The sequence below is a fragment of the Carcharodon carcharias genome, chromosome 15, assembly GCF_017639515.1.
Source record: "Carcharodon carcharias isolate sCarCar2 chromosome 15, sCarCar2.pri, whole genome shotgun sequence".
In the NCBI taxonomy this organism is placed as follows: Eukaryota; Metazoa; Chordata; class Chondrichthyes; order Lamniformes; family Lamnidae; genus Carcharodon; species Carcharodon carcharias.
The window spans coordinates 99286077-99312841 of NC_054481.1; the positions used below are offsets into that span (position 1 = coordinate 99286077).

The following is a 26765-nucleotide window of genomic DNA, read 5'->3' on the forward strand; positions in this document are numbered from 1 at the left end:
TTGGAAATGCTACATTTGGTTCTCACATCCAAATCATTGATATAGAGTGTAAACAGCTGGGGTCCAAGCACTGATCCTTGTGGTACTCCACTAGTCACAGCCCGCCAACCTAAGAATGACCCCTTTATTCCTACTCTCTGTTTTCTGTCCATCAGCCAATTCTCAATCCATGCCAGCATATTACCCCTTCTCCCATGTGCTTAATTTTGCTTACTAACCTCTTGTGTAGGACCTTATCGAAAGTCTTCTGGAAATCCAAATACTCCACACCCATTGGTTCTCCCTGATCAATTCTGCTGGTAACATCCTCAAAAAAACTCCAGCTGGTTTATCAAACGTGATTTCTCTTTCATTAATCCACGTTGACTCTATCCAATCAGATCATTATTTTCTAAGTGTCTAATTATCATATCCTTTATAATAGATTCTAGTATTTTTCCTACTTCTGATGTCAGGCCAACAGGTCTGTAGTTCCCCGTTTTCTCTCTTCCCTTCTTTCTTAAATAGCAGGATTACATTTGCCACCTTTCAATCTGCAGGCACTATCCCAAAATATATAGAATTTTGACAGGTGACCATCAATGCATCCATTATCTCTATAGCTACCTCTTTCAACACTCTGGGATGTAGATCATTGGCTTTCTGGGGATTTATCAACTTTCAGTCCCATTAATTTCTCCAGTATTACTTTTTTACTAATAATAATTTCTTTCAGTTCCTCAATGGCGCGAGTCCCTAAATTCCCCATTCCATCCATATTTTGAGGGATGTAACTAGTAGGGTAGATAAAGGGGAACCTGTAACTGTAGAAGTTTTGGATTTCCAAAAGGCATTTGACAAGAGGTCACACAAAGGTTAATAAACGTGTTTAGGGCTCATGAAGTTCGAGGTAATATATTAAGATAGCTGGAAGATTGGCTAACTGACATAAAACAAAGAGTCAGGATAAATGGGGCATTTTAATGTCGACAAACTGTAAAAAATGGAATGCCACTGTGCTGGGGCCTCAACTTTACAATCTATATTGATCACTTAGACAAAGAGACCAAGAGTAATGTTTTCAACTTAGTCCTGGGAGACTGACAGCAATTCCCTCTACTGCAACCCAGGATGAGATTAGCTAATTCGGGACAGACTAGGAACTGCAATCAGGATTCATTACATGGTGTCAGGGCCACCCAATATAGTGTCCTTGCTCACTGAGTCCATAGCATTTACGTCCGGAGCATACCTCTGCTTGTCATTCCATAAAAGCCCCTCTGTTGTCCACTATCATAAATTTTCTTTCTACTGTCAGGCAATGTGTCCACTGCCTGGTACTGGGATCTTACTGTGGAGCAACCTTTCCTCTCAGTCTCTCATGTGTCAAGTATCTGTTGGGGTTTGGGATAATAGAGGAATTCAGTTCCAGACTGTATACTACTGGGACAAGAAGAACAACTAAAGAGGGACTGCTTGAACTAGCAAAAGAATGAGAATGCTAATGAGGCTGATCTGAAGAATAACATCCTTTGGGGATGTTATTTGGGGGTAACAGGGGAAGATGTCAGGATGATTGCTGTAAAAAGAAAGATGTACATTTATATAGCACTTTTCATAACCACCGGACGTCTCAAATTGCTTTACAGCCCTTGACATACATTTGAAGTGTAATCACTGTACAATGGGAAATGTGGCAGCCAATTTGCACACAGCAAACTCCCACAAACAGCAAGGTGTTAATGGCCTGATAATCTGTTGCTTTTGTGATGTTGATTAAGGGACAAATATGGGCCAGAACACCAGGAATAACACCTCTGCTCTTCTTCGAAACAGTGCCATTGGATCTTTTACATCCACCTTAGCAGGCAGATGGGGGCCTCAGTTTAATGTCTCATCTGAAAGATGCACCTCTGACAATGCAGCATTCCCTCAATACTGCACTGGAGTGTCAGCCTTGATTGTTGTACTCAAGCCCTGGAGAGGGTCTTGAACCTGGAATTTTGTGATTCAGAAGAGACAGTGCTCCTCAGTGAGACTCAGCAGATAGCAAAGTTAGCGGTTACGGATCAGGTGCAGGCACTGAAAACAAGACTAGGCAGTGGGTTGGGATGGCTGACATAATATCAGGAGCTTGCACAGTCCACCTGTCAGGAATGTCTGGAATGGGTTGGTCACCAGACTCCAGGGGAGAGAGAGTGGAATACGAGATTATTACTTTCAATGTCGTGTGTTACCCTCTTGCCTTTTTTCGTCAGCATGAGGTTAAAAAGTGACAGCAAAAAACTGTGGCAATAGGGCCCTCCCACCCTGGCCTTTCCCTCCACTGCCTACATACCAACAATCTGGTGGTTTTGTTCAAACTTGCCAGTTTGGTGCATTTGAAAAGAATGTCCTAGGCCCTGGGTGTAATGATGCATCGCTTTCAATATGAGAATTTAGGGCTGGTCCCTTTAACACCAGTTATCAATGTTACAATAAAGAAATCAGTTAGATCTTGATTAACATTATCCCAAAATTAGCTCCATGCACTTATTTTAACAGAGAACACCCCACACACAATACAGATACATATACTTCACACATCCATGTTTACTTAGCAAACGCCCCCATCATTCAGTGGCAAGGAAGTAAAGTAAGCACAATGATCAAAAGAAACATTCGCACATTCTACTTTTCTTCTAACTGTTTTACTGACAAATGCACAAAAAGGTTAAGGTTCATGTGCACTTCCTGTGCAGGTAGGAGTACTGAGATCATGTGCCCATTTTTTATTTACTAATCAGGAATGCGATTAACCCCACTGGGATTCCCCGTTAGCCTCTGACTAATGTGTCAGATTAGCATGAGGAAAGAGGGCAGTGATGTGGCTGATTATGATCTGAGTTGCATGGTCTGCGAGTTAGAATTTACAGGTAAACAGTGAGCAGCTGAATTGAAGGGTTTATTCAAACATAAAAAATCTATTTGTCTTTCTCTTTATCATTTGATTCAGGATTGCTGCGAACCCTCAAATCAGAACATTAGGTTAAATCGGGTGGCTGATGGATTTGGGGTGGAGTGGAACAGATAGCTGAGGAACAGGGCTGGGGTGAGAGGCCTACCAAGGTAGGCCCAGGATAGAGGATTCATTGGAAGGGGAGAAACTGGAAGGGGAGAAAGGGGATTGTGCAGCTCCAGATTACGAAGCAAAGAGACTCCTGACATCTGTGACAACAGAAATTCAAAAGTTAATTTAATAGATAAAATCTCAAATGCCATTTGGAACAGTGGATCTGGGAAGAGGATCTTGGAAAAGCAACAGTGCCACCTAGCATTTAAAGTAAATATAATGATACACAAAGCTGAAAGTGAACATGCTATCCAAGTCTTGCTTAAGTTATGACAAACAGGGACCCGGATTTTCATTCCTGGGTTGCCAGCGCGGAGACGGGATATTTCCCAGCTCTGCCAAACTGACCTGGAAGCCCAGGTGTTGGAAGCTTTTTTCTGGGGTTGGGGGATGCAGGCTGGAATAGAAGTCAGGTCCGTCGCCCCCAGAACAAGTATGGAGGCTTCCGGGTGCGGAGGCAGGCTAGGTGGAAGTCCTCTATGCTCTGACATTTTGTGAAGGTACTTTGAAAAATGGTTAAAACAAAAAAAAAATCCCTTCACCCCTCACCCTGAAGAAGGAAAAAACAGTTCAGACCACTGCTTTTATTTCCCAGTTTTTACTGATGTTCCATTTTAAGGTATACAAAACCAGTTCGGATCAGTATTCTTACTTCCCGGTTTTTACTGTTTTTCATTCTGGGCCTGCCCCCAACCCTACACACTCCCCATGCCCCATCCATGCCAGCCTTGGCTACCTCATGCCCCTCTACCCACCACCCCATGGCCCCTTATGCAAAATGCCACCCCATGCCCTTCTACCAACTAACCAGCTTTGACTGTTCCAATTAGTTTATGCACTTTCTACACACAATCATGTCTACTTTTAATAATCCCAAAGAGTATTATACCTATCCCAAAGGGTGCCTTACCACTCCCAAAGGCATCCTGGGATCATATTCAAAAGGGATATCTTACCTCTCCAAAAAGTACTCTGGCTATCCAAACGAATCCATTAAGTCCAGCCTCACTCAACCCCATGGCCCTAATTGCCCTAATGCCAACTCTTACCATGCATACCACCCACCACCCATTGTCTTTACCTCCTCCATGCCAGCTCACCTTTTATCTACCAAGGAAAAATCTCAGGACCCATGCTGACATAAAATAAAGCTATATATCTATTGATTATGTCATTATTTTAAAAAAACACTCATTGGTTTTTTAAAATCAGTATATTGAACTTGCTTCAACTAATCTCTTATGGAAACAGACATTTCTATTCTATAATCAGTTGGCACTGTCGATCAAACTGCTCACTTAACAGGCACTCCACTTTGATAATATTAGGTTGTAAGATCAGTCATGCAGCACAAATCCTTTAAGTATAGCGGTCAGGGTTATGTCAACAGGCAGAATGAAATATCAAGCACTTTTTAAAAAAACTCCGCACTTCTTTTTAAATTTAAAGTTTAGCAGAGTTAAAGCTCTTGACAGTTTTGACAGTTCCAATGAGTTTAGGCACTTTTTACGAACAATCATGACTAATTTTAACCACCCAAAGAGTATCATACCTATCCCAAAGGGTGCCTTACCAATCCCAAAGGCATCCTGGGATCATATTCAAAAGGGATATCTTAACTCTCCAAAAAGTACTCTGGCTATCCAGACAAATCCACCAAGTTCAGACTTGGTCTAATATTCACACTCTGGGTTTCACACTCCTGGCCTACCAAAAGCCCGCTTTGGTGGAGGCAGTTGACAACTTAAATGGCCAGCTGTCTCCATAAACTGCACATATAGGAATCCCGGCCTGACTCCAGTCCCGCCCCCCCATGAAAATTAGAAGTGCCACGTTCTGGGGAAGGACTTCCGATTTCTGGGTTCGTCTGCCATTTTCACCATGACGGAGAGGCTGGAGTTTCTCCCCTTCCAATGCATCCTCTGCCCTGGGTCTACCATGGTAGGCCTCCCTCCCCAGCCCAGTTTCTCAGCTATCTGTCTCACTCTATCTGCCACCCAATTTACCCTAAGGTTCTGATTTTAGGATTCCCAGTAATCCAGAATCAAATAATCAGGGAAACAAAAATACATCTTTTTCTATTTGAATAAACCCTTCAATTCAGCTGCTCATGGTTTACATTTAAATTCTAACTTGCAGACCAAGTAAATCGAACCCCCCATGCCGCCCCAACCTTCCCGCCCCTCCCCCTGCTCCTCCCCCACCCTAAACCTTAGTTTAAAGTCACACCCAAAATACAGCACCTCCACCAGTGCACTACTTCTGTTGCAGTGGCACACCAGCCTAGATTTCGTGCTCAAGCCTCTGGAGTGGGGTGCTCCTCACTGAGCCACAGCTGCCACCTGATTGGGTTTGAAAAATAACACCTTCCGACCTGCTTAGCTTTCTGTGGTTTGCTACAAGCCACAATACATTTCCTTACAAGCCTCCAAAGGACGTTTGTCTGCTTAGTCAGTCAGACGCTGGACTGAAACAGCTTTTTAAACAGAAGTGAAACCTCTTTTTTCTCACTTTGCAATCATGTGGATCAGGTCTGATCAGACAGAGAAAGAAAAGAACATGAACTTCCTTTATCATGTGTGCAGAACATCCCAAAGTGTGAGATGTACAGTGAAGGTTGAATAGGCAAATACATGAGCCAATTTGTACACCACCAAGTCCCATAACCAGCGAATTAGATCAAAAAAAAGAAAGACTTCCATTTATACATTGTCTTTCACGATTTCAGGCATTTTACAACCTATTACCATAAGACCATAAGACATAGGAGCAGAAATTAGGCCATTCGGCCCTTCGAGTCTGCTCCGCCATTCAATCATGGCTGATAAGTTTCTCAACCCCGTTCTCCCGCCTTCTGCCCGTAACCTTTGATCCCCTTACCAATCAAGAACCTATCTATCTCGGTCTTAAATACACTCAATGACCTGGCCTCCACAACCTTCTGTGGCAATCAATTCCATAGATTCACCACTCTCTGGCTATAGAAGTTTCTCCTCATCTCTGTTCTAAAAGGTCTTCCCTTTACTCTGAGGCTGTGCCCTCGGGTCCTAGTCTCCCCTACTAATGGAAACTTCTTCCCCATGTCCGCTCTATCCAGGCCTTTCAGTATTCAGTAAGTTTCAATCAGATCCCACCTCATCCTTCTCAACTCCATCGAGTATAGACCCAGAGTCCTCAAACATTCCTCATATGTTAAGCCTTTCATTCCTGGGATCATTCTCGTGAACCTCCTCTGGACTCTCTCCAGGTTCAGCACATCCTTCCTGAGATACAGGGCCCAAAATTGCTCACAATATTCTAAATGTGGTCCGACCAGAGCCTTATAAAGCCTCAGCAGCATATCCCTGCTTTTATATTCTAGTCCTCTCGAAATAAATGCCAACATTGCATTTGCTTTCCTAACTACCGACTTAACCTGCAAGTTAACCTTAAGACAATCCTGTACTAGGACTCTCAAGTCCCTTTGCACTCCAGATTTCTGAATTCTCTCCCCATTTAGAAAATAGTCCATGCCTCTATTCTTCCTACCAAAGTGCATGACCTCACACTTCCCCACGTTGTATTCCATCTGCCACATCTTTGCCCATTCTCCTAAACTGCCCAAATCCTTCTGCAGCCTCCCCGCCGCCTCAATGCCACCTGTCCTTCCACCTATCTTTGTACCATCTGCAAACTTAGCCAGGATGCTCTCAGTTCCTTCATCTAGATCATTAATGTATAAAGTGAAAAATTGTGGTCCCAACACAGACCCCTGCAGATCTCCACCGGCTGCCATCCTGAGAAGGACGCCTTTATCCCCACTCTCTGCCTCCTGCCAGACAGCCAATCTTCTATCCATGCTAATACCTTGCCTCTAACACCATGGGCTCTTATCTTACTGAGCAGCCTCCTGTGCGGCACCTTGTCAAAGGCCTTCTGGAAGTCCAAGTAGATAACATCCATTGGCTCTCCTTTGTCTAACCTACTCGTTATCTCCTCAAAGAATTCTAACAGATTTGTCAGGCATGACCTCCCCTTGATGAAAGCATGCTGACTTTGCCCGATTTTACCATGCACTTCCAAGTATCCTGAAATCTCATCCTTAATAATGGACACTAAAATCTTACCAATGACTGACGTCAGACTAATCGGCCTGTAATTTCCCATCTTTTGCCTCACTCCCTTCTTAAACGGGGGGTTACATTAGCGATTTTTGAAAATCAAAATTGAAAATTACTTTTGAAATGTAGCCACTGGTGTAAAGTAGGACCTGTCAATTTAATACAAAAATAAAAATACCTGGAGAAACTCAGCAGGTCTGACAGCATCTGCGGAGAGGAACACAGTTTATGTTTCGAGTCCGTATGACTCTTCAACAGAACTAAGGAAAAATAGAAGAGAGGAAGAGAGGTGAAATATAAACTGGGTTAAGAGGGGTGGAACAGGTAAAGCTGGATAGAGGGCCAGTGATAGGTGGAGATTGCCAAAAGATGTCACAGACAAAAGGACAAAGAGGTGTTGACGGTGGTGATATTATCTAAGAAATGTGCTAATAGGTGACATTAAGGGTAGAAAGCAGGACAAGCAAGGTACAGATAGCCCTAGTGGGGGTGGGGTGGGGGGGAAGGGATCGAAAAAGGCTAAAAGGTAGAGATAAAACAATGGATGGAAATACATTTAAAAATAATGGAAATAGGTGGGAAAAGAAAATTATATATAAATTATTGGAAAAAAGGGGGATCGGAAAGAGGGTGGGGATGGAGGAGAGAGTTCATGATCTAAAGTTGTTGAACTCAATATTCAGTCTGGAAGGCTGTAAAGTGCCTAGTCGGAAGATGAGGTGCTTTGCATTTTTCATGGAACCTCAACCACAGGCGGGATGAGATTTCAGGAATGATTTTAAATTTTCTCAAAAATTTTTTATTTAAATGAATGCACATGTCCCAGCTCATGTGACAGTTTCACGTGCGGGGACATGTCTAAATAATTTTATTATTTCTTTTCTTCCCAACTTTACAACTGCATTTAATCTCCCTGAAGCACGGAGCTGCCTTGGGGAGATTTCTGTGCTCTTTCGCCCGCACAGGGAGCGCTCAGCCCGCCCATGTAAAATGGCAGCGCGCAGCCAATCAGGAGAGCCGATCGGGTCTGCTTGCACCCGCCCCCACACAACCACTCCTGATGGGGGAAAATTCTATCCAAGGCGTGGTAGAATAATGGGAAACCACAAAATAATTAACCCGCTGGTACCTTTAAGCTGTTAGTGCTGAAACATTTGGGTTTTATAGGTGATCTAGATTTTGACATCATGGATGGAGTAGACTAGGCCTATCATCCCCAGAATTTAGAAGAATGGGAAGTGATCTCATTGAAACATATAAAAAGTTTTAAAGGGTCTGACAGGATAGATACTGGGAGAATGCTTCTCCTGGCTGGTGTGTCTAGAACCAGTTTCAAGATAAGGGGTCAGCTATTTAGGGCTGAGATGAGGAGAAATTTCTTCATTCAAAGGCTTGTGACTCTTTTGAATTCTCTACCCTGCAGAGCTGTAGGTGCTCAGTTGTTGAGTATATTCAAGACAGAGATCGATAAATGTTTGGATACTAAGGGATTTAAGGGATATCGGATAGTGCAGTAAATTGGAATTGAACTGCAAGATCAGCCAGGATCGTAAAGAGGTGGCTCAAAGTGCTGATTGACTTACTCCTGCTCCTATTTCTTACGGTAAAAGTTTATTTTATTTGAGGAAGCGATGTGGTAATATTGGTGTTTCTGTGAATCTATAGTCAAGAAACAGAAGGTTCTTGTCCTGTAATTGCTTGTATGATTGGCAGTTTAGTTAAAAGTGATTTGACTGCTAAACGGTACAGGTTTTGATACCCTGGTGTTCTTCCTGGTTTCGAACCAACTGACTGTAATGACAGCCACCATTGTGGTCAGCCTTTTGCGTATCACTGGATGAAGGTACTCTGGCTCCGCCCAATACTTGTTTTCTGGTTTGTGGCCCACAGAAGCGTCTTTGGCTGTTGTATATTAATAACCGATAGATTATTGCTGTTTCTCTTGTTAAACTGGCACCCAATCCTGCTGTAGCCTGCGTGTTTCTGACATTTTTGGACATGAGTATTTACTAACAAAGAGCTGCCCTTTTTTCAGAGAGCAGGGATATTTGGTCTTTTTATAAAAATTTAATTTTGTGATCTGGTCTTCACAGGAGAGGCCATAATTTAATGTCCTTCACTAGTTGTCCTGAAAAAGTGGTGGTGGGCTGCCTTCTTAAGCCCCTGGTAGCTGGGACAACTGAATGGCTTGCCAGGCCACTTCACAGGGCAGTTCACATCCATGTGGGATTGGCATCATGCATAAGTCACCTCATTGAGCAGACAGGTTTCCTTCCCTAAAAAGGCAGTTGGGTTTTTAATGACAATCTGACAGCGTCATGCTCTTGATATCAGCTTTTGTATTATCGGATACCACGGGACACAAACTCAAGTTTTCTGGCTCACATTGGCCAGTCATTGGGTTACTGGCCTAGTAACATAACTGCCACACTACTGTACTCCACCACAGCCTATTCTGGATGGCTGCACCCCAGAGCTACCTTCTCTATTCACAACTTCCTGCTTGTTTCCTCCAACATTTAATACATCTGCAGTTTCAAACACAAATTTAACTCCCTCTTAAAATGAGATTGACCCTGCATCAACAGCAACATCAAATTCTTTCCGGTCTATCCCTCACGACTGATCGTATCTCCCACTGCAGTTTCTGAATTGCACTTTACCTCTTCCTGCTTCGTGCGAAGCTGTCGGAGCTTTTAATATAGGCCCCGTTTGCATTTTGGGTACTTTCCAGTCAGCTTTTGACTTCACTTGTCTGCAGTTGCAGAAGTTTAAAAAAAAACTTTTCGAAATTCCCCCAGTGGCGAACCCACCCTCGCCAGAGCAAGCGTGCAGCTGAAATAAAAACGGAAAGTGCTGGAAAAACTGAGCCAGTCTGGCAATGTGTGTGCGTGGAGGGAGAAACAAGAGTTAACATTTCGGGTCCAATATGACTCTTCTTCAGCTGCAGCTGTGTTGGCTTCCAGCTGCCCTCTGGCATCTTATCCACTCTTCATGTGTGAGCCTGCACTAAGAGTGCTACAAGATATTACAGGGCAGCCCAGCTAGATCCTATCGTCCAGGCATGTACTCTCCCGCAGGATTTTGATCAGGACTGGTCAGCTGATTCTATTTTTCTTCCCCACACCCTGTCCAAAGCCCAGGAACACTGAGGGCAATTGCAGCAGCTTAATTCATGCCCTGGTTCAGATCCGGTAACTCTAGACCAACATTTGGCCACTGACTCATCGGGGGAGTTGGCCAGTATTTCTTAAATGTCAAATCCGTGTTTACATAAACCCCAGTGGTGAAGGGAATTAATTGGGTGCCTCCAGTGCTTTGAAAAGCATTTCATTTTACAACCTGGAAAATAACCGTAAAATGAGGCCATGTATGGGTGATGCTGAGAAGCACTTCTTCACGCAAAGGGCTATTGAAATTTGGAACTCTGTCCTAAAAGGCTGTTGAGGTTAATTGAGAATTTCAAGACTATGATTGATGTTGGGCAAAGGTATTAAGGGTTATGGAACCAAGATGGGTGGACGAAGTTAAGTTACTGATCCAACCAAATGGCAGTACAGGTTTGAGGGGCTGAATGGCCTCCTGCTGTTCCTGTGGGTGCGATTATGGACAAAGTAAGGATTGGATTCCAGGCAGTGGGATCACTATCATGTGATCTGACTGACAGATCAATGGGGAGCATGTTTAATTATAAAGCTGCATTAAATTGGAAAACTTGTATTTCCCAGGCAGATGAATTTGTTCGTGCCAATGCCTGTAATAGACTGACTGTGATCGCTGAGCAAATCCAGTATCTCCAGGAGAAAGCGAGAAAGGTAGGAGGAATCCTCAAGTTCTGTATCATCTTCCCTCTCTGTCTTCTTCTTTTTGGCCTCCTCCCACTTCCCTAGGTCGTCAACCTCACTGTGGGGTGGCCTGGTTCCCAGGTCTCAGCTGGCCTTACTCTGGCTGACAGATGCTGTAGCGATTGTAAGTAAAACCTTTAATGTTCAAAATGTTTTGGGGATCATGTCACTGTACAGACGAATCAGCCCTAAGCACGGGTAATCTGGGGGTGGAGCTTTCTAGTCGTGGACCTGGTTCAAGCATGTTGCTTCATCAGGAACTCTGTAAATAAAGTTTACTGTTTCTAACAAGAAACCTGTCTGGTACACTGAATTTATTATAATTGGTGATGAAGATAAATAGCTCTGACACTGCACCTCGCATCGCGAATGTGAGTATTTCACTTTTTAAGGGAAGAAAGAAAAGTACACTCACCAGTCTTGCCACTTATGCCAATGGACCCTTATGACACATCCATGGAAGACTAGAGCCAATACACAGAGCGCCTAGGTTTCTAGTTTGTGACAAATGAAAGTACAGCAGAGGAGAAGCAGAAAGCAATTCTTCGAAGTATCTGCGGAAGAAAGATATATAACCTCATCTGTAGTCTGATGGCCCTGAACGTGCCCAGTTCTAAATCTTTTAATGAGCTATTAGACCTTGTGAAGACGCATTTTCAGTCTAAGCCATCGGTGATTGTTCAAAGATTCAAGCTCAACTCCAGAGTAAGGGCCCTGGGTGAGTCAATCGCAAGATATATCGCAAAGTTAAAACAGTTGACTGAGCACTGTGACTTCGGAGATATTCTCAATGACATGTTGCGAGATTGTTTGGTGTGCAGTGTACTCGATGATGCCATTCAGCGCCGTTTACTTGCAGAAGTTAGTATTGACCTGAAGTGCACCATGGAAATAGCGCTAGCAATAAAGAGTGCTGAGAGGGTCTTGTAGGCTTTGCAGAGTGTGCAACATGGCGCCATTCTTCAGTTGGGGTGGGAACATACCACCGGGCGTGGCTCAAAACCGGGAGACAAGCGCAAAGCGGGAAACAGTTTCTACTGCTCAAAAAACAAAAAGGAATACTGGAAGCATCTCACTAGTGATTCAGAAATTAATTTGTTACTGATGTGGAGGTAACCATGTACTGGAAAACTGCAGATTTAAAGAGGCAGAATTCCACTACTGTCACAAAAAAGGGCAGGTTGGAAAGCAATGCAGGGTGAAATCAAGACAGCCATTCAGACAGCAGACCAAGATGATTGAAGTGCAGAATATAACTGAACCAGAAGCTACTGATACTGATATCTATTCCCTACACAATGTCAAAGCAGTGAAAACTGAGCCAATTACCGCCACCCTTCAAGTAAATGGAAAGCCTTTAGTCATAGAAGTTGCCACAGGAGCATCGACCACAGTGACGGGAGCACACACATTTAAGTACCTGGATGAAGGTACCCAGCCACTGAATCTGGAACAAACCATGGCTTAGCTGAAGACATACACCGGACAGGCAGTACAGGTGAAAGGCATCGCCTCTGTACCTGTATCCTACAGGCAACAGGCAATCGCCCAGCTGCCAGTGATTGTTGTAACAGGTGAATGCCAGTGATTATTGTAACTGCCTTCTGGGCCGCGATTGGTTAAAAGAAAGTAAGCTCAGCTGGCCAGAAATTTTTCAAGTCAGAACAGGAAGAAATCCTGCATTGATAAGGGAACATGATGGTGTCTTTTGGAATGAGACAAGAGAACCAAAGGACCTTCGCAGGATACAAGGGTCCCTCAGGTCAGAGCTGGTTCCATGGGAAAGTCATGCAAAGAAGCTAAACAAATACAATGCCACTCTGCACATTCTAAGTGGATGGGTGTGTATGAAGTTAGGTCACCAACATCATGTGCAAATATTGAAAAGCTGTGCCAATGTTTTAGTGTACATGGCCTACCAGAAGTCATTCACCTAGTTCTGTTGAAGGGTCATGAGGACTCGAAACGTCAACTCTTTTCTTCTCCACCGATGCTGCCAGACCTGCTGGGTTTTTCCAGGTAATTCTGTTTTTGTTTTGGATTTCCAGCATCCGCAGTTTTTTTGTTTTTATCTCTGTGTCTCCAGAACCTCTCGGTAGCCGAGAAGGTTTACTCACAACTTAAAAAAGGTTTATCCATATTATTTGGAGCAAAGAAATTCCATCAATATCTGCATGGTCGACATTTCTCCATAGTGTCAGATCACAAGCCACTAATGAATTTATTCAGTGAAGATAAAGCAATTCCACCGATAGCCTCTGCCAGAATTCAACGATGGGCTTTAATTTTGTTGGCATATGAGTACATCTTTATGCGCCGTCCGGGAGTGCATATAGCAAATGCAGTCATCAGTCATCTTCCTTTGTCCGATAGCATTATACATGCTCCAGTGTCTCAGCAGTTGCACTTGCGTTGAATTTCCTGAACTCTTTGCCGGTCTGTGCGAAGCAGATAAGGAATTGGACAAACTGAGATCCAATTTTATCAAGAGTCAGAGAACAGGTATTGCAAGGATGGTCAAATGCTCAAGTCTCTGAAGAGTTAAAACCATTCTATGCCTGTAAACCTTAACTAAGTTGTCAAGATGGAATCTTGTTGGGAGGGCAAGAATTGTCATCCCTTCGCAAGGAAGGGAACCACTCTTGACAGAGCTTCACAGTGCGCATCCAGGCACATTGAAGATGAAGATGTTTGTGCAAAGCTGCATCTGGTGGCCAGGTATAGACAGTGATATAGAAAAAAATAGTTAAACACGGTCTCCAGTGTCAGCAACAACAGAAGTTGCCCGTTTCAGCTCCACTGCATCCATGGGAGTGGCCTGGTCAATCTTGGGTTAGACTACATATAGACTATTTAGGCCCATTTTTAGGTACCATGTTTTTATTGATCATCGATGCACATTCTAAGTGGATGGGTGTGTATGAAGTTAGGTCACCAACATCATGTGCAAATATTGAAAAGCTGTGCCAATGTTTTAGTATACATGTCCTACCAGATGTCATCATTTCAGATAACGGCACTGCTTTCACTAGTATGGAATTCCAGAGATTCATGAACTTACATAGGATTAAACATATCAAAACAGCACCATATCATCCCTCATCCAATGGGCTAGCAGAAAAAGCAGTACAAACTTTTAAAACAGAAATGAATAAGTTACCCGAAGGAATGTTCAGAACCCAAATTTCATGATTTCTTCTCAACTTTCGCGCAACACCTCATGCAACTACGGGTTCAACACAGTCTGAATTACTAATGGAACACAGCCTAAATACAAGATAACTTAGAGGGGGAGGTAGAGAAGAACCAGAGTAGGCAGTAAGTGAATCATGATGTTCACAGTAAATATCGAAGATTTACTGTGGGAGAGACGGTTTTTGTGCGAATTTTAGAAATGGACCTAGATGGGTTTCTGGTCTTTGAAACAGGACCTTTGTCATACCAAGTGGAATTGGAAAACCAGATTGTTCGAAAACTGTGGATCATCTAAGAAATAAAGAGACACTCCAACAACTAGTTACTCCACTTGAAATCGAAGTCAAACCTTTGATCCCTGAGGTGCCAGATCGACATAGAATAGATATGCCTAATGTCTCTGTTGAAGTAAATAATTCCGAACTGCCATTGTCTAAGGATGTCCCTGATGCTGCAGTTCCTGATCAAGTCGATCCAATGGAAGAATCTCAAGTCATAGAGCTGCATCACTCTAACTGAATTAGAAAACCACCTCAAAGACTTAATCTATAATCAATCGCATTAACTGTGTATTTTTGTAAATGTTATTGCATTCGAATTCACTTTATTTATATTGCCAGATGGAACTGGGGAACATTTGGATTGCAGGGATCACAACCTTAATTTTAATTTCCTGGTTGTTGCTCTCCCCAGTGTCAGTGTGTTTTACTGTAGTTCAGGCTCACCAATGGCTGGGCCGCAGGGACAGGGTGGGACGAGCTCTCAGACTGCTGTAATCCAGAACAAAATGATGATATCTGACCTCCAGGCTTGCGAAAGGCATCAGTTACGTTTGTCTCTGGTGTTTTCCCCCATTGGCCACCATGCCTTCAGTCATCTGGGCCCTAAACTCTGAATTCCTTCCCCAAGCCTCTTCACCTCCCCACCTCTCTCTCTGCCCTTAAGGCTTCATGTAAAACCTATTCCTTGTCTTTCTTTGACTCTGTGTCAATGTTTGCCTGCTTTGCAATCCTGTAAATTGTCTTGGGACATTTAATCGCATTAAAGACATTATACAAGTGCAAGATGTTGTTCTGTCTCAAGAGACAGCTATGGAGATTTAGTTGTATTGAATGTTGCTGTTAGTCTTTAGTTGCTGGAAGAACTGCTGATTTTTGAGTTACAGTCATATAATATCAGGCTTGTTGTGGTCAACAGCATATGACCAAAATCTTACTCGAAATGCTTTCTTTATGTGTGTTAAAATGGCTGAATGTCTGTACGCCTTAAACAACTATTTCCTCCATTGTCATGGTGGCTTTGTGTATCTACAGCAGGGGGTCTCGAGCCTCTTGCTTCTGAGACCCTTCTGCTCCTGTGTCATAAAAATGGACCCCAAAACACAAATGCAAATGTAAGTAATCATTATGCAGTTACGCATATATATTTATTATTTATTTTTGTTGGACCTAATATGAAACTTGCCACTGGTTCCTGTTACATGGCAAAAATCAGGAACAAATTCTTACACAGCAAGATCCCACAATTGAAAATCAGATGGATCACTGTGCACTATGTGCAGCTAAGCTCCAAGCTCACTTTCTAATGCAAATGGAGTACTTCATATCTTTAAAAAAGTCAGCTTTCATGGCTGTCCGCACCTCGTGTGAGTGATATTCCTTTGGACTCAGACCCCTGCATTGTGAGTTCCCAGGACAGTGGCAATGACAACAGGGAGTCTGATCTGCCACCCGTGCCATGTGTGACTCTGTAAGATGCTGACTGAAAGACTCAGTGCTCAGTTGCCTGAAAGAGCAAAAGATGAAGTCAACTGAACATTTCTTGACACACTTTGCTGAATTCTTGGCACGTTTTCCCAGAAAAGGGACATCAAGTACCACCGACCTGATGCTCTGTTTACCCAGCGGTAAGAGGGTGCGGCTTGCCAGGGATAGAACCCACAACCAGATTTAGGGGAGGGGAAGGGTCATGCGACCTCTTCTCCACCATCACCAGCGGTGGCAGTGTCACGTCTCTTAGTGTCACATCTCTTTCTGCTTCTGTCTGTCTTTTTATGCTTTACCTAAGCTGCGAGTGTGTGATTTCGTGAACCATGCTTCCAGTACATGCCAGGATACCAAAGCTGAATTTTTATCGCATAATAGAATTTAAAAAAAAGATTTTGTGCTTGAAAGATACTATTTTGGTGGACCTGTTGAAGACTTCCTGTGGATGCTGGTTGAGAATCCCCGATCTACAAGGTGCACAGCAGCAACTTGTCAAGGCGCCTTTGGCAGCACCTACCAAACCTGCAACCTACATCATCTCGAAGAACAAGGGCACCAAAGGCACAGGAACTCCTCCATCTCTACATTCCCTTCTAAGTCTCGCACAGTCACGACTTGGGCATGTTTTGACTGTCCCTTCAGCATTGCTGGTTCAAAATCCTGGAACTCCATCCCAAACAGTTCTATGGCAGTATCTCCAGCTTGTGGACTGGAGCGCTTCCTGAAGACAGATCACCACCATCTTCTCACGGGCAACTAGAGATGGCCAATAAACAAATGCTGGCCTTGCCAATGATGCCCGTATCATGAGAATTAAACTCTCTTACAAGAGGTGTGACAGTATTCCCAGGGCAGCTGTCTTACCTCTTGGCTAAGTGCATTTTGAGTGACTCCATACCCCAAATGGATTACAAAATTCGTGTCCTTGTGAAACCAAAACTGCTTCACGTCGTCATGTTTTCTATTATACACCGCTTACACTGCAGCAAGCAGCCAGGATTCAACAATGCTGAAGGAGCAATGGAGAAGAACTGATGCCATTAAATGTTGAAGGGTGAAAGGTTAAATTAGCCAGATCACCTTCTTCATCTTCTTTGTCAAATTAGAAAATGTCAGTTTCATTGACATTCGCTCTTAAAATTAAAAGAATTTTGCCCAGAGTTTCCCCAGATCGCTATTGTTGGTGCCATCATTATGCATAGTGCTGCCTCTTAATGATCTTATTCTGTGTAATTTCTCCACATGCTCTGTTCAGGTCCTGGAAGAGGCCAAGAGGGATGCAGATCTCCATCACATTGCCTGCAATGTTGTGAAGAAGCCTGGCACTGTGTATTTCATGTACAGACGGGACTCTGGGCAGGAATACTTCTCCATCCTTTCTCCAAAGGTCAGTGGGATTTAAACATTTCCAAGTCCTCAATAAATGAAAGGAGATCCCGATTCATTGCAACTGCACTGTGATGTAGTTTCGGTAAGATCAGGAACTTGGTTTGTTCACTGAACCATGCAGGCTCGGTAGGTCCTGACTGTGGCTCAGTCAGTAGCACTCTCGTCTTGAGTCAGAAACTTGTGGATTCAATTCCCACTCCAGAGTCTTGAGCACATAATATGGGCTGCCACTTCAGTACAGGATTGAAAGCATTAGGAATGCCATCTTTCAAATGAGATGTTAAATTGAGGCCCCATCTGCTCCTTCAGGTGGACATAAAAGATCCCATGGTAATACTTGAAGAACTGAATTATCCTTAGTGTCATGGCCAATATTTGTCCCTCAGCCAATGTCACTAAAACAAGTCATTACCAAATGGCCATTTGTAGGACCTTTCTCATGCTATATTACCCCAATTAACTACACTTTGAAAGTACTGGCTATAAAGTGACCCAAGATCGTGAAAGTTGCTATGTGTTCAAATCTTTTTTTTTATTAAGTCTGTTGTTTCTCGCTATTCATCCTAGGAGTGGGGACAGAGCTGCCCACATGAGTTCCGTGGTGCTTACAAGCTGCAGCATGACATGTCATGGACACCGTACGAGGAGATTGAGAAAAGAGATTCAGAAATCAGTCTCATCGACAAACTCCTGACCCAACAGCAGACACTGCCACAGAGCACAGAGCCCAACTTCCGGGGGCTTTACCCAATGTTATTACCTGCCAGCAAGAACAGTCTCGAGCATTCCACACGTCCTGAAAAGAAAGCTTTGATTCCGGAAAATGCCAAGTTTCCTGATGACCACACGGGATCATTTTAAAAGTTTGTTTCCTGCTTGAACCTTTGCAGTTTGTGCTTCCCGTCTCCTCATTTGCAACACAGCCTAGGAATGATTATGCGCACTAACAGTAGGCAAACACTTCATGTGTTCATATGACTTTCCTCCTGTTTACTGCAGATGGTAGACGGTTTTCTATTTATTTTAAATGGGATGGCATCTGCATAAAATAACACTAGGGAGTAGCATAAGAACACAACTAGCATTTGTCCACTAACATCAGCAACAGCAAACAACAGGCTTAAAAGGGAAGATTTCACCTTCCCACTTGTTGCCAATCAACACTCATATTTACAATCATCTGGGAATCGCATGGAGGAAATTCAGCAAATTGGACTAAGTAACCCTTGAGTTATATTGCATTTGCCTGCTCTTTGAATATTGTAACTAGTGACTGGGTTATGATTAGCTTATTTAAAGGATATCACCGTCATAACCAAGTTTATTTAATAAGATCATAAGAAATATGGGGAGGAGTTAAACCATAGGGCCCCTCGAGCCTGATCTGCCATTCAATATGATTATGGCTGACCTTCAGCCCCGACTCTACTTTTCTATCAACTCCCCCCATTTCTTGATTCCCTCTCAGAGACCCAAAACCTATTCTAACTCCGACTTAAATATATTCAATGATGGAGCATCCAAAACCCTCTGGGGTATTCCAAAGATTCACAACCCTTTGGTTGAAAAACATTTCTCCTCACTTCAGTCCCCTAAGTGATCAGCCCCTTAACCTGAGACGGTGCCACCATGTTCTGGATTCCCCAGTCGGGGGAAACAATCTCAGTGTCTGCCCTGTCAAGCACATGCATCAGCACCAATCTACTTGCCCAGTGCTTCCTGAGCTTTTTCCCAGTTTGACCCCATTTTAATGCCTCAGACTCTGCGTCACCCTAGAGTGAAAATTTGTGGGGTACGAGAGTTGTTGAGCAGGGGAGGGTGAGGGGAGGACTTAGTTGCTGAGTGGGGGTAGGCGGTTTTATTTCTTGACTGTGTGGGGGTGGGACGGGTGGGGTTGGGGGGGGGGGGGGTGGGTGGTTGATGAAAAAATAGGGTTTCTCCCAAAAAAAACCAAGCTTTTCTACAGCTTTTTTTTTTCTTGAAAAAGCAGTCGGGTCTCAGAGAATAGTCCATTAGGCCATGCCTACCAACAGAAAAAGATTGCAACAATTTAAAGGGGCCTCACAGCTGTCAGAAATCAGTCCTACCTCTGTGGCAGTCATTGCTGCCTTAGAGCTTGGCGATCCCAAAACTCTCATCTTGATACCCCACTGGGGGTCACAACCCACAGTTTGGGAAGCACTGGTTTAATCCAATGAATTTTAATGCTCCTTGATGCCCTTAATTCATCCCTTCAAAAGGACATGGGAACAGGAACGGTTAGCCACTTGAGCTTATTCTGCCATTTAATTAGATCGTGAGTGATCTGTATCTTAACTCTATCGATCCTCCTTGGTTCTACAACCCTGAATAGCTTTACCTAACAAAAATCTATCCATCCTAATTTTGATAGGAACATAATATTTTTAGAGGAGACTGCTCCTTAAATTCTGTGCAGAGCTTGACATTTCTACTCTTTTGTATTTAAATTGCTCTCAAAATGTATGAAAGATCTGCAGCCATCAATTATTCAGACTAATGTTCTTCCAACCTCTCCTAGATTTGAAGCGCTAAATGCTATAACTCTAGCACTGGGTGCTGTGTGAAGTGGCCATTGTGATTCAAGTTTTCATACCGCCACCAGTTTACTTTACTGAAATCCTCATGATAACAGAAATAAATTTGGAGTGTTGAAAACCAGTAACAGAAGAGGGAAGATTCTCTGCTAAAAGCCTGTTACAGATGAAAGTGGTGTGAGAGTGAAATCATAGACAACAGCCCTGCAGCTGCAATTGAGCACTTTCTCCTCAGAAGAAGCAGAGCTGGGTCCTATGTAAAATAAATTTGGGCAGTTTCAAAGTAGGTCCTAATGGACATTGGTGTAGAGTGTGTCCCAATTCACCACTAAAATGGCAATCAGGGACACATTCCTAGAGGACAGAGCAGAAGCCTTATTCTACATCCAGCCTGACCTGGGTGGACCTGATACTTTTTTTCTTATTTGTTCATGGGATGTGGGCATCGTTGGAAGGGCCAGCATTTATTGTCCATTCTTAATTGCTCTTGAAAAGGTGGTGGTGGGCTACCTCCTTGAACCCTTGCAGTCCCTGTGCTGTAGGTACACCCACAGTGCTGTTAGGGAGGGAGTTCCAGGATTTTGACCCAGCGACAGTAAAGGAATGTTCCAAATCAGGACGGTGTGTGACTTGGAGGGCAACCTGCAGGTGGTGGTGTTCCCATGTGACTACTGCCTATATCCTTCTAGGCAGTAGAGGCCACAGGTTTGGAAGATACTGTTGAAGGAACCTTGGTGAGTTCCTGCAGTGCATCTTGCAGTACACTCTGCTGCCACTGTGTTTGAAGTTGACAGCTGAGATGCCAATCAAGTGGGCAGCTTTGTTCTGGATGTTGTCGAGTTTCTTGAATGTTGTAGGAGCTGCACTCATCCAGGCTGGTGAGAAATATTCCATCACATTCCTGATTTGTGCCTGGTAAATGGTGGACAGGCGTTGGGGAGTCAGGAGATGACAGAATTCCCAGCTCCTGACCTGCCTCTGTAGTTGCAGAATTTATATGGCTGGTCCAGTTAAGTTTCTCTTCAATGGTAACCCCCCAGGCTACTGTGGAACCTTCAGTGATGGGAATGCCATTGAACAAGGGCAATGTTATATTCTTCCTTGTTGGAGATGGTTATTGCATGGCACATGGGTGATACGCATGTTATATGCCATTTATTTGCCCAAGCCTGAATGTTGTCCAGGTCTTGCTGCATATGGACTCAGACTGCTCCAGGATCTAAATTGTACTGGACACTGTGCAATCATCAGCAAATATCCCCACTTCTGACCTTATGATGGAGGGAAGGTCAACGATCAGGTAGCTGAAGATGGTTGAGCCTAGGACACTACTACCCTGAGGAATTCCTGAAGAGATGTCCTGGGACTGAGATGGTGGCCCACCAACAACTACAACCATTTTCCTATGTTTCACTTGCATCAAATGCAAGTGAAATGCTGCTTCACTTGAAAGGAGTGTTTGGGCCTTTGGATGGTGAGGAGAGAGGAAATGAAGGGGCAGGTATTGCATCTTTTGGGTGGGCATGGGGAGGTGCCATAGGTAGGGGTTGAGGAGTAGGGGGTGATGGAGGAGTGGACCAGGGTGTCCCGGAGGGGATGATCCCTATGGATGCCGCCGGGGGGGGTGAAGAGAAGATGTGTTTGGTGGCATCATGCTGGAGTTGGCGGAAATGGCGGAGGATGATCCTTTGAATGCGGAGTCTGGTGGGGTGATAAGTGAGGACAAGGGGGACCCTGTCATGTTTTTGGGAGGGAGGAGAAGGTGTGAGGGTGGATGCGCGGGAGATGGGCCAGACACGGTTGAGGGTGGAAAACGACCGTGGGTGGAAAACCTCAGTTAAGAAAGGAGGACATGTCAGAGGAACTGTGTTTGAAGGTAGCATCATCAGAACAGATGCGACAGAGGCGAAGGAACTGAGAGAATGGGAAGTGTCTGCGAGTTGATGCTCAGCCTCTGCGAGGTAGAGGTCAGTGGACACTTGCTCCTACCTCTCCCTGGACCATGACACCACCACTGAACATCAAGCCATTGTTTCCAGGACTGTCACTGACCTCATCTCCTCTGGAGATCTTCCTCCCACAGCTTCCAACCTGATAGTCGCCTAACCGCGGACCGCCCGCTTCTACCTCCTACCCAAAATCCACAAACAGAACTGTCCCGGTAGACCGATTGTGTCAGCCTGTTCCTGCCCCACAGAACTCATATCTCGTTATCTTGACTCTCTTCTCTCTCACCTTGTCCAGTCCCTTCACACCTACATCCATGATACCTCTGACACCTTACGTCACATCAACAATTTCCAATTCCCTGGCCCCAACCGCTTCCTCTTCACCATGGACGTCCAATCCCTCTACACCTCCATCCCCCACCAGGATGGTCTGAGGGCCCTTAGCTTCTTCCTCGAACAGAGGCCCAAACAATCGCTCCTCCGTCTGGCTGAACTTGTTCTCACAATGAACAATTTCTCCTTTAACTCCTCTCACTTCCTCCAAATAAAAGGTGTGGCTATGGGTACCCGCATGGGCCCCAGCTATGCCTGTCTCTTTATGGGGTATGTGGAACATTCCTTGTTCCAGTCCTACTCCGGCCCCCTCCCACAACTCTTTCTCCGGTACATCGATGATTACTTCGGTGCTGCTTCAGGCTCTCATTGGGACTTGGAAAAATTTGTTAATTTTGCTTCCAATCTCCACCCCTCCATCATTTTCACATGGTCCATCTCTGACACTTCCCTTCCCTTCCTTGACCTCTCTGACTCAATTTCTGGTGATAGACTGTCCACCAATATCCATTACAAGCCTACTGACTCCCAGAGCTACCTCGACTACAGCTCCTCACACCCTGCTTCCTGTAAGGACTCCATCCCATTCTCTCAGTTCCTTCGCCTCTGTCGCATTGGTTCTGATGATGCTACCTTCAAAAACAGTTTCTCTGACATGTCCTCCTTCTTCCTTAACTGAGGTTTTCCACCCACGGTCGTTTTCCACCCTCAACCGTGTCCGGCCCATCTCCCGCGCATCCGCCCTCACACCTTCTCCTCCCTCCCAAAAACATGATAGGGTCCCCCTTGTCCTCACTTATCACCCCACCAGCCTCCACATTCAAAGGATCATCCTCCGCCATTCCCGCCAACTCCAGCATGATGCCACCACCAAACACATCTTCCCTTCACCCCCCTGGCAGCATTCCATAGTGGATCATTCCCTCCGGGACACCCTGGTCCACTCCTCCATCACCCCCTACTCCTCAACCCCTACCTATGGCATCTCCCCATGCCCACGCAAAAGATGCAACACCTGCCCCTTCATTTGCTCTCTCCTCACCGTCCAAGGACCCAAACACTCCTTTCAAGTGAAGCAGCATTTCACTTGCATTTCCCCCAACTTAGTCTACTGCATTCGTTGCTCCCAATGTGGTCTCCTCTACATTGGAGAGACCAAATGTAAACTGGGCGACTGCTTTGCAGAACACCTGCGGTCTGTCCGCAAGAAAGACTCAAACCTCCCTGTCGCTTGCCATTTTAACACTCCACCCTGCTCTCTTGTCCATATGTCTGTCCTTGGCTTGCCGCATTGTTCCAGGAAGCCCAACGCAAACTGGAGCAACAGCACCTCATCTTCCAACTAGGCACTTTACAGCCTTCCAGACTGAATATTGAATTCATCAACTTTAGATCTTGAACTCCCTCCTCCATCCCCACCCCCTTTCCGTTTCTTCCCCCTTCCTTTTGTTTTTTCCAATAATTTATATAGATTTTTCTTTTCCCACCTATTTCCATTATTTTTATATCTTGTATGCCCTGCTAGTCTTTCCACCCCACCCCCACTAGAGCTGTACCTTGAGTGCCCTGCCATCCATTCTTAATTAGCACATTCATTTAGATAATATCACTACCTTCAACACTTCTTTGTTCCTTTGTCTGTGACATCTTTTGATTATCTGCTCCTATCACTGCTTGCTTGTCTCTACAACCACACCCCCCCCCCCCCCCAACCTTAAACCAGCTTATATTTCTCCCCTTTCCTAATATTCAATCAGTTCTGTTGAAGGGTCATGAGGACTCGAAACGTTAACTCTTTTCCGCCGATGCTTCCAGACCTGCTGAGTTTTTCCAGGTAATTCTGTTTTTGATCAGGTGAACTGTTAGGTGGAATTTAATGTAGGCAACTGAGGTCTTGCTTGCTGGCTGGAGAGCTGGCAAGAGTCCCATGTCACCTCATTTCTGAAAGGCCTGCCCATTAAATGGCAATCAGGCAGCAGCAGGCCTTCCCCTGGATCAAGGACCCCAAGTCCCACCCACCAAGAGCTGCTGGCCAATCAGAGGTCGGCAGCTCTACATTGCTATGTAGCCCCACTGGGGATGTGGTGGCTGCTGCCGGTAATGCAACACCTGAGGTCCAGGATGACCAAATGACCCAGGCCACAGATGTGAGAAGGTGGGAGAGGGATCACAGGATTGTGGGGCAGTGAGGGGAGGTGGGGGCAGCAGTAAGGGGTGGTTCTCAGCCAGCCCCCCAACTTCCTGATGCCGGGACCCTTGATCAGGCACCAAATGCTTTCAAACGAGCAAATACCAGGCCCTCCCACCCTGCCCTGCTCAGCTCACCCTGCCGGAGTGCCATAAACAACCCAAAAGTGTTTGTTTTTCGTGCTTCCTGTATGGTTAGCACCCTGTACGCTACTGGGTGAATACCAGCAAAGGGCGGAATGGGGGTTGGGGGCCGGAAATAAGGCCCTTAAATGGTAGCAGGGCAGGAAAGCTGTCCAGGAGCCTTCCCACCATGGGCCCAACTGGGACAGAGGTGGCACAATGGTGGGGTCATCACCCACCACCCTCCTGCTCAATTACGCCCCTCACCACCAAACGCACCGGTGGCAGGGGGGTGGAGGACATTAAATTTCATCATTGTGTCCGATTCTGGGCACCACACTCCATGAAAGCTGTGAAGGCTATATTAAAGATGTAAAACAATTCAAACGCATGGTTTCAGGGATGGGGGACTTCAGTTACATAGATTGGAAAAATTGGTGTTGTTCTTAAAGAAAAGGTTGAGAGGAGATTTGATAGAGATGTTCAAAGTCATGAGGAGTCTAGACAGAGTAGATAGAAACCCTTCCCTTCATCAGAGAGATTGAGAGCCAGAGGACAAGGATTTAACGTGATTGGCATAAGAACCAAAGGTGACATGAGGAATCATTTTTTTTTGGTACACCGATCTGGAATACACTGCCTGAGAGTGCAGTGGAGGCAGGTTCAATTGGGGCTTTCAAAAAGAAATTGGATAAGGTACCTGAAGATAAAAAAAATTGCAGGGTTACAGGGAAAGGGCGGGGGGGGGAGAGTAGGACTAGCTAAATTGCTAGTCACAGGGCAAACACAGACGCGATGGACCGAATGGCATCTTCCTGTACTGGAACCATTCGATGAATCTCTGATAGTCACTAATGGACATACAAGAGAGAAGGCAAATGTCATTAGGTACAGTTACTCAATTTTTAAAAATGGCATTACAGACCCAGGGACTCATGCCTGAGGTATTCCACGTCATCCTATTTGCCGTGCCATGATGTAACTTCATGTTATGAGGCAAGTATGGTGACTTGGCACAGTATGTTTCGAAGGCCAGCAGTGGCGATGCTGGTTGTTGCATCAGATTGGAAGCTTCACGATAAAATAGGCCTATCAACGTTGGTTTAACAGAGGCCGATAAATTGATCTGACAGCTACAATGCAAAACAAAATTGATTCATCCTGATGGTTTCATGCCACAACTGGCAAATTACCCCACACTTTTGTTCAGTCTGCATTATAAGAGATATACTGGTGCATTGCTGGATAGCTGCCATGTGCTTCCTACGAGAGCATTCCTCATATCACAGATACCAGTGGAATTCCGCCAGTGTCTCACTTGTGGTGCTCAGCCAAGCCAAACAGGAAAGGCCCAGGTTCAATCACAGCTTTGTTCTGCCCTCCCAAGATGTTGTATGGGGTGTTGCTATTAACTTCACAATAATTCTGGGCGAAGGGAACCAATTTTGACTGCTGTCCATGGACTCCTGCTGGAAAGTGTGTGTAGACATCATGCAATAAGCTAGAGTGGACATTATTTTCAAGAAGATAGTTGTAACGCACTTATTCATCTAATGATGAGTATGCTACTTTCCCTTGTGAGAAGTTCCTAGTAACCACCGTCCCCTGGCAAAGGCCAAACGTGCACTGGTAGATTGTCCAGTGGCTACCTTATCAGGCAAAGTGGGAAGGTGAGGTGAGATTGGTTCCAAAATGGCTACATATCACAATAATTATTGCCCTGGGTCACATGAAGTGTGGATGCTTTGGTGAGATAGAGCGCAAGCAACACTGCTGGCCAATATCTTAGTGTGTGTCTGTCCCTTTGGAGTCCGGGGGATTAGTGGTGGACGAGAATATTGAATAATTTTTAAAAATTGAATATTAAGAAAGTTTTCTGGTAGCAGGCACACCATTTGCAATATTAGTCCGGATTGAATTGGTCTACTTCTGCTCCCAATTCATATGTTCGTATGGTATTTATTTAGCTTGACCTGATTGTGTGACAAATTGAATCCAGTGTGTATCATTTTGGGTTTGTCTTTTAACCCTTTTTGAATAGGGTTATTTGTCCAAGTGCTCCTTTGCGCAGACACTGGTTGTTGTGACTCTGACTTCAGTCCTAGAGCCTGGTTTAACTCAGCCTAGACTATTGGCACGATGAAGATGCCCTTTGCCTCTTGAAGTGAGGCCGGGCAGTTTTGGTGTGATTTCTAATAGGCCTGTCCCCATTGCCCAGAGCTGCCCCTAATT

The 26765-nt window shown here is 44.7% G+C and overlaps 1 protein-coding gene across 2 annotated transcripts in view; it reads left to right on the plus strand.

Moving 5' to 3' along the window:
• The window catches only part of c15h1orf50 (chromosome 15 C1orf50 homolog), an 86749-nt gene that overhangs the window by 58322 nt on the left and 1662 nt on the right, over window positions 1-26765 (plus strand). Inside the window, exons 3-5 of one of the 2 annotated variants that reach the window (XR_005945253.1) lie at window positions 10920-11006; window positions 17253-17384; window positions 17954-18249. Coding sequence is in view for 1 of the 2 variants with exons in the window: in XM_041205739.1 (XP_041061673.1) it covers window positions 10920-11006; window positions 17253-17384; window positions 17954-18247 (513 nt within the window). In the remaining variant the exon portion in view is untranslated. Of the gene's footprint in view, window positions 1-10919; window positions 11007-17252; window positions 17385-17953; window positions 18268-26765 lie in introns of those variants that run through there. The other variant, XM_041205739.1, reaches the window with a different exon arrangement.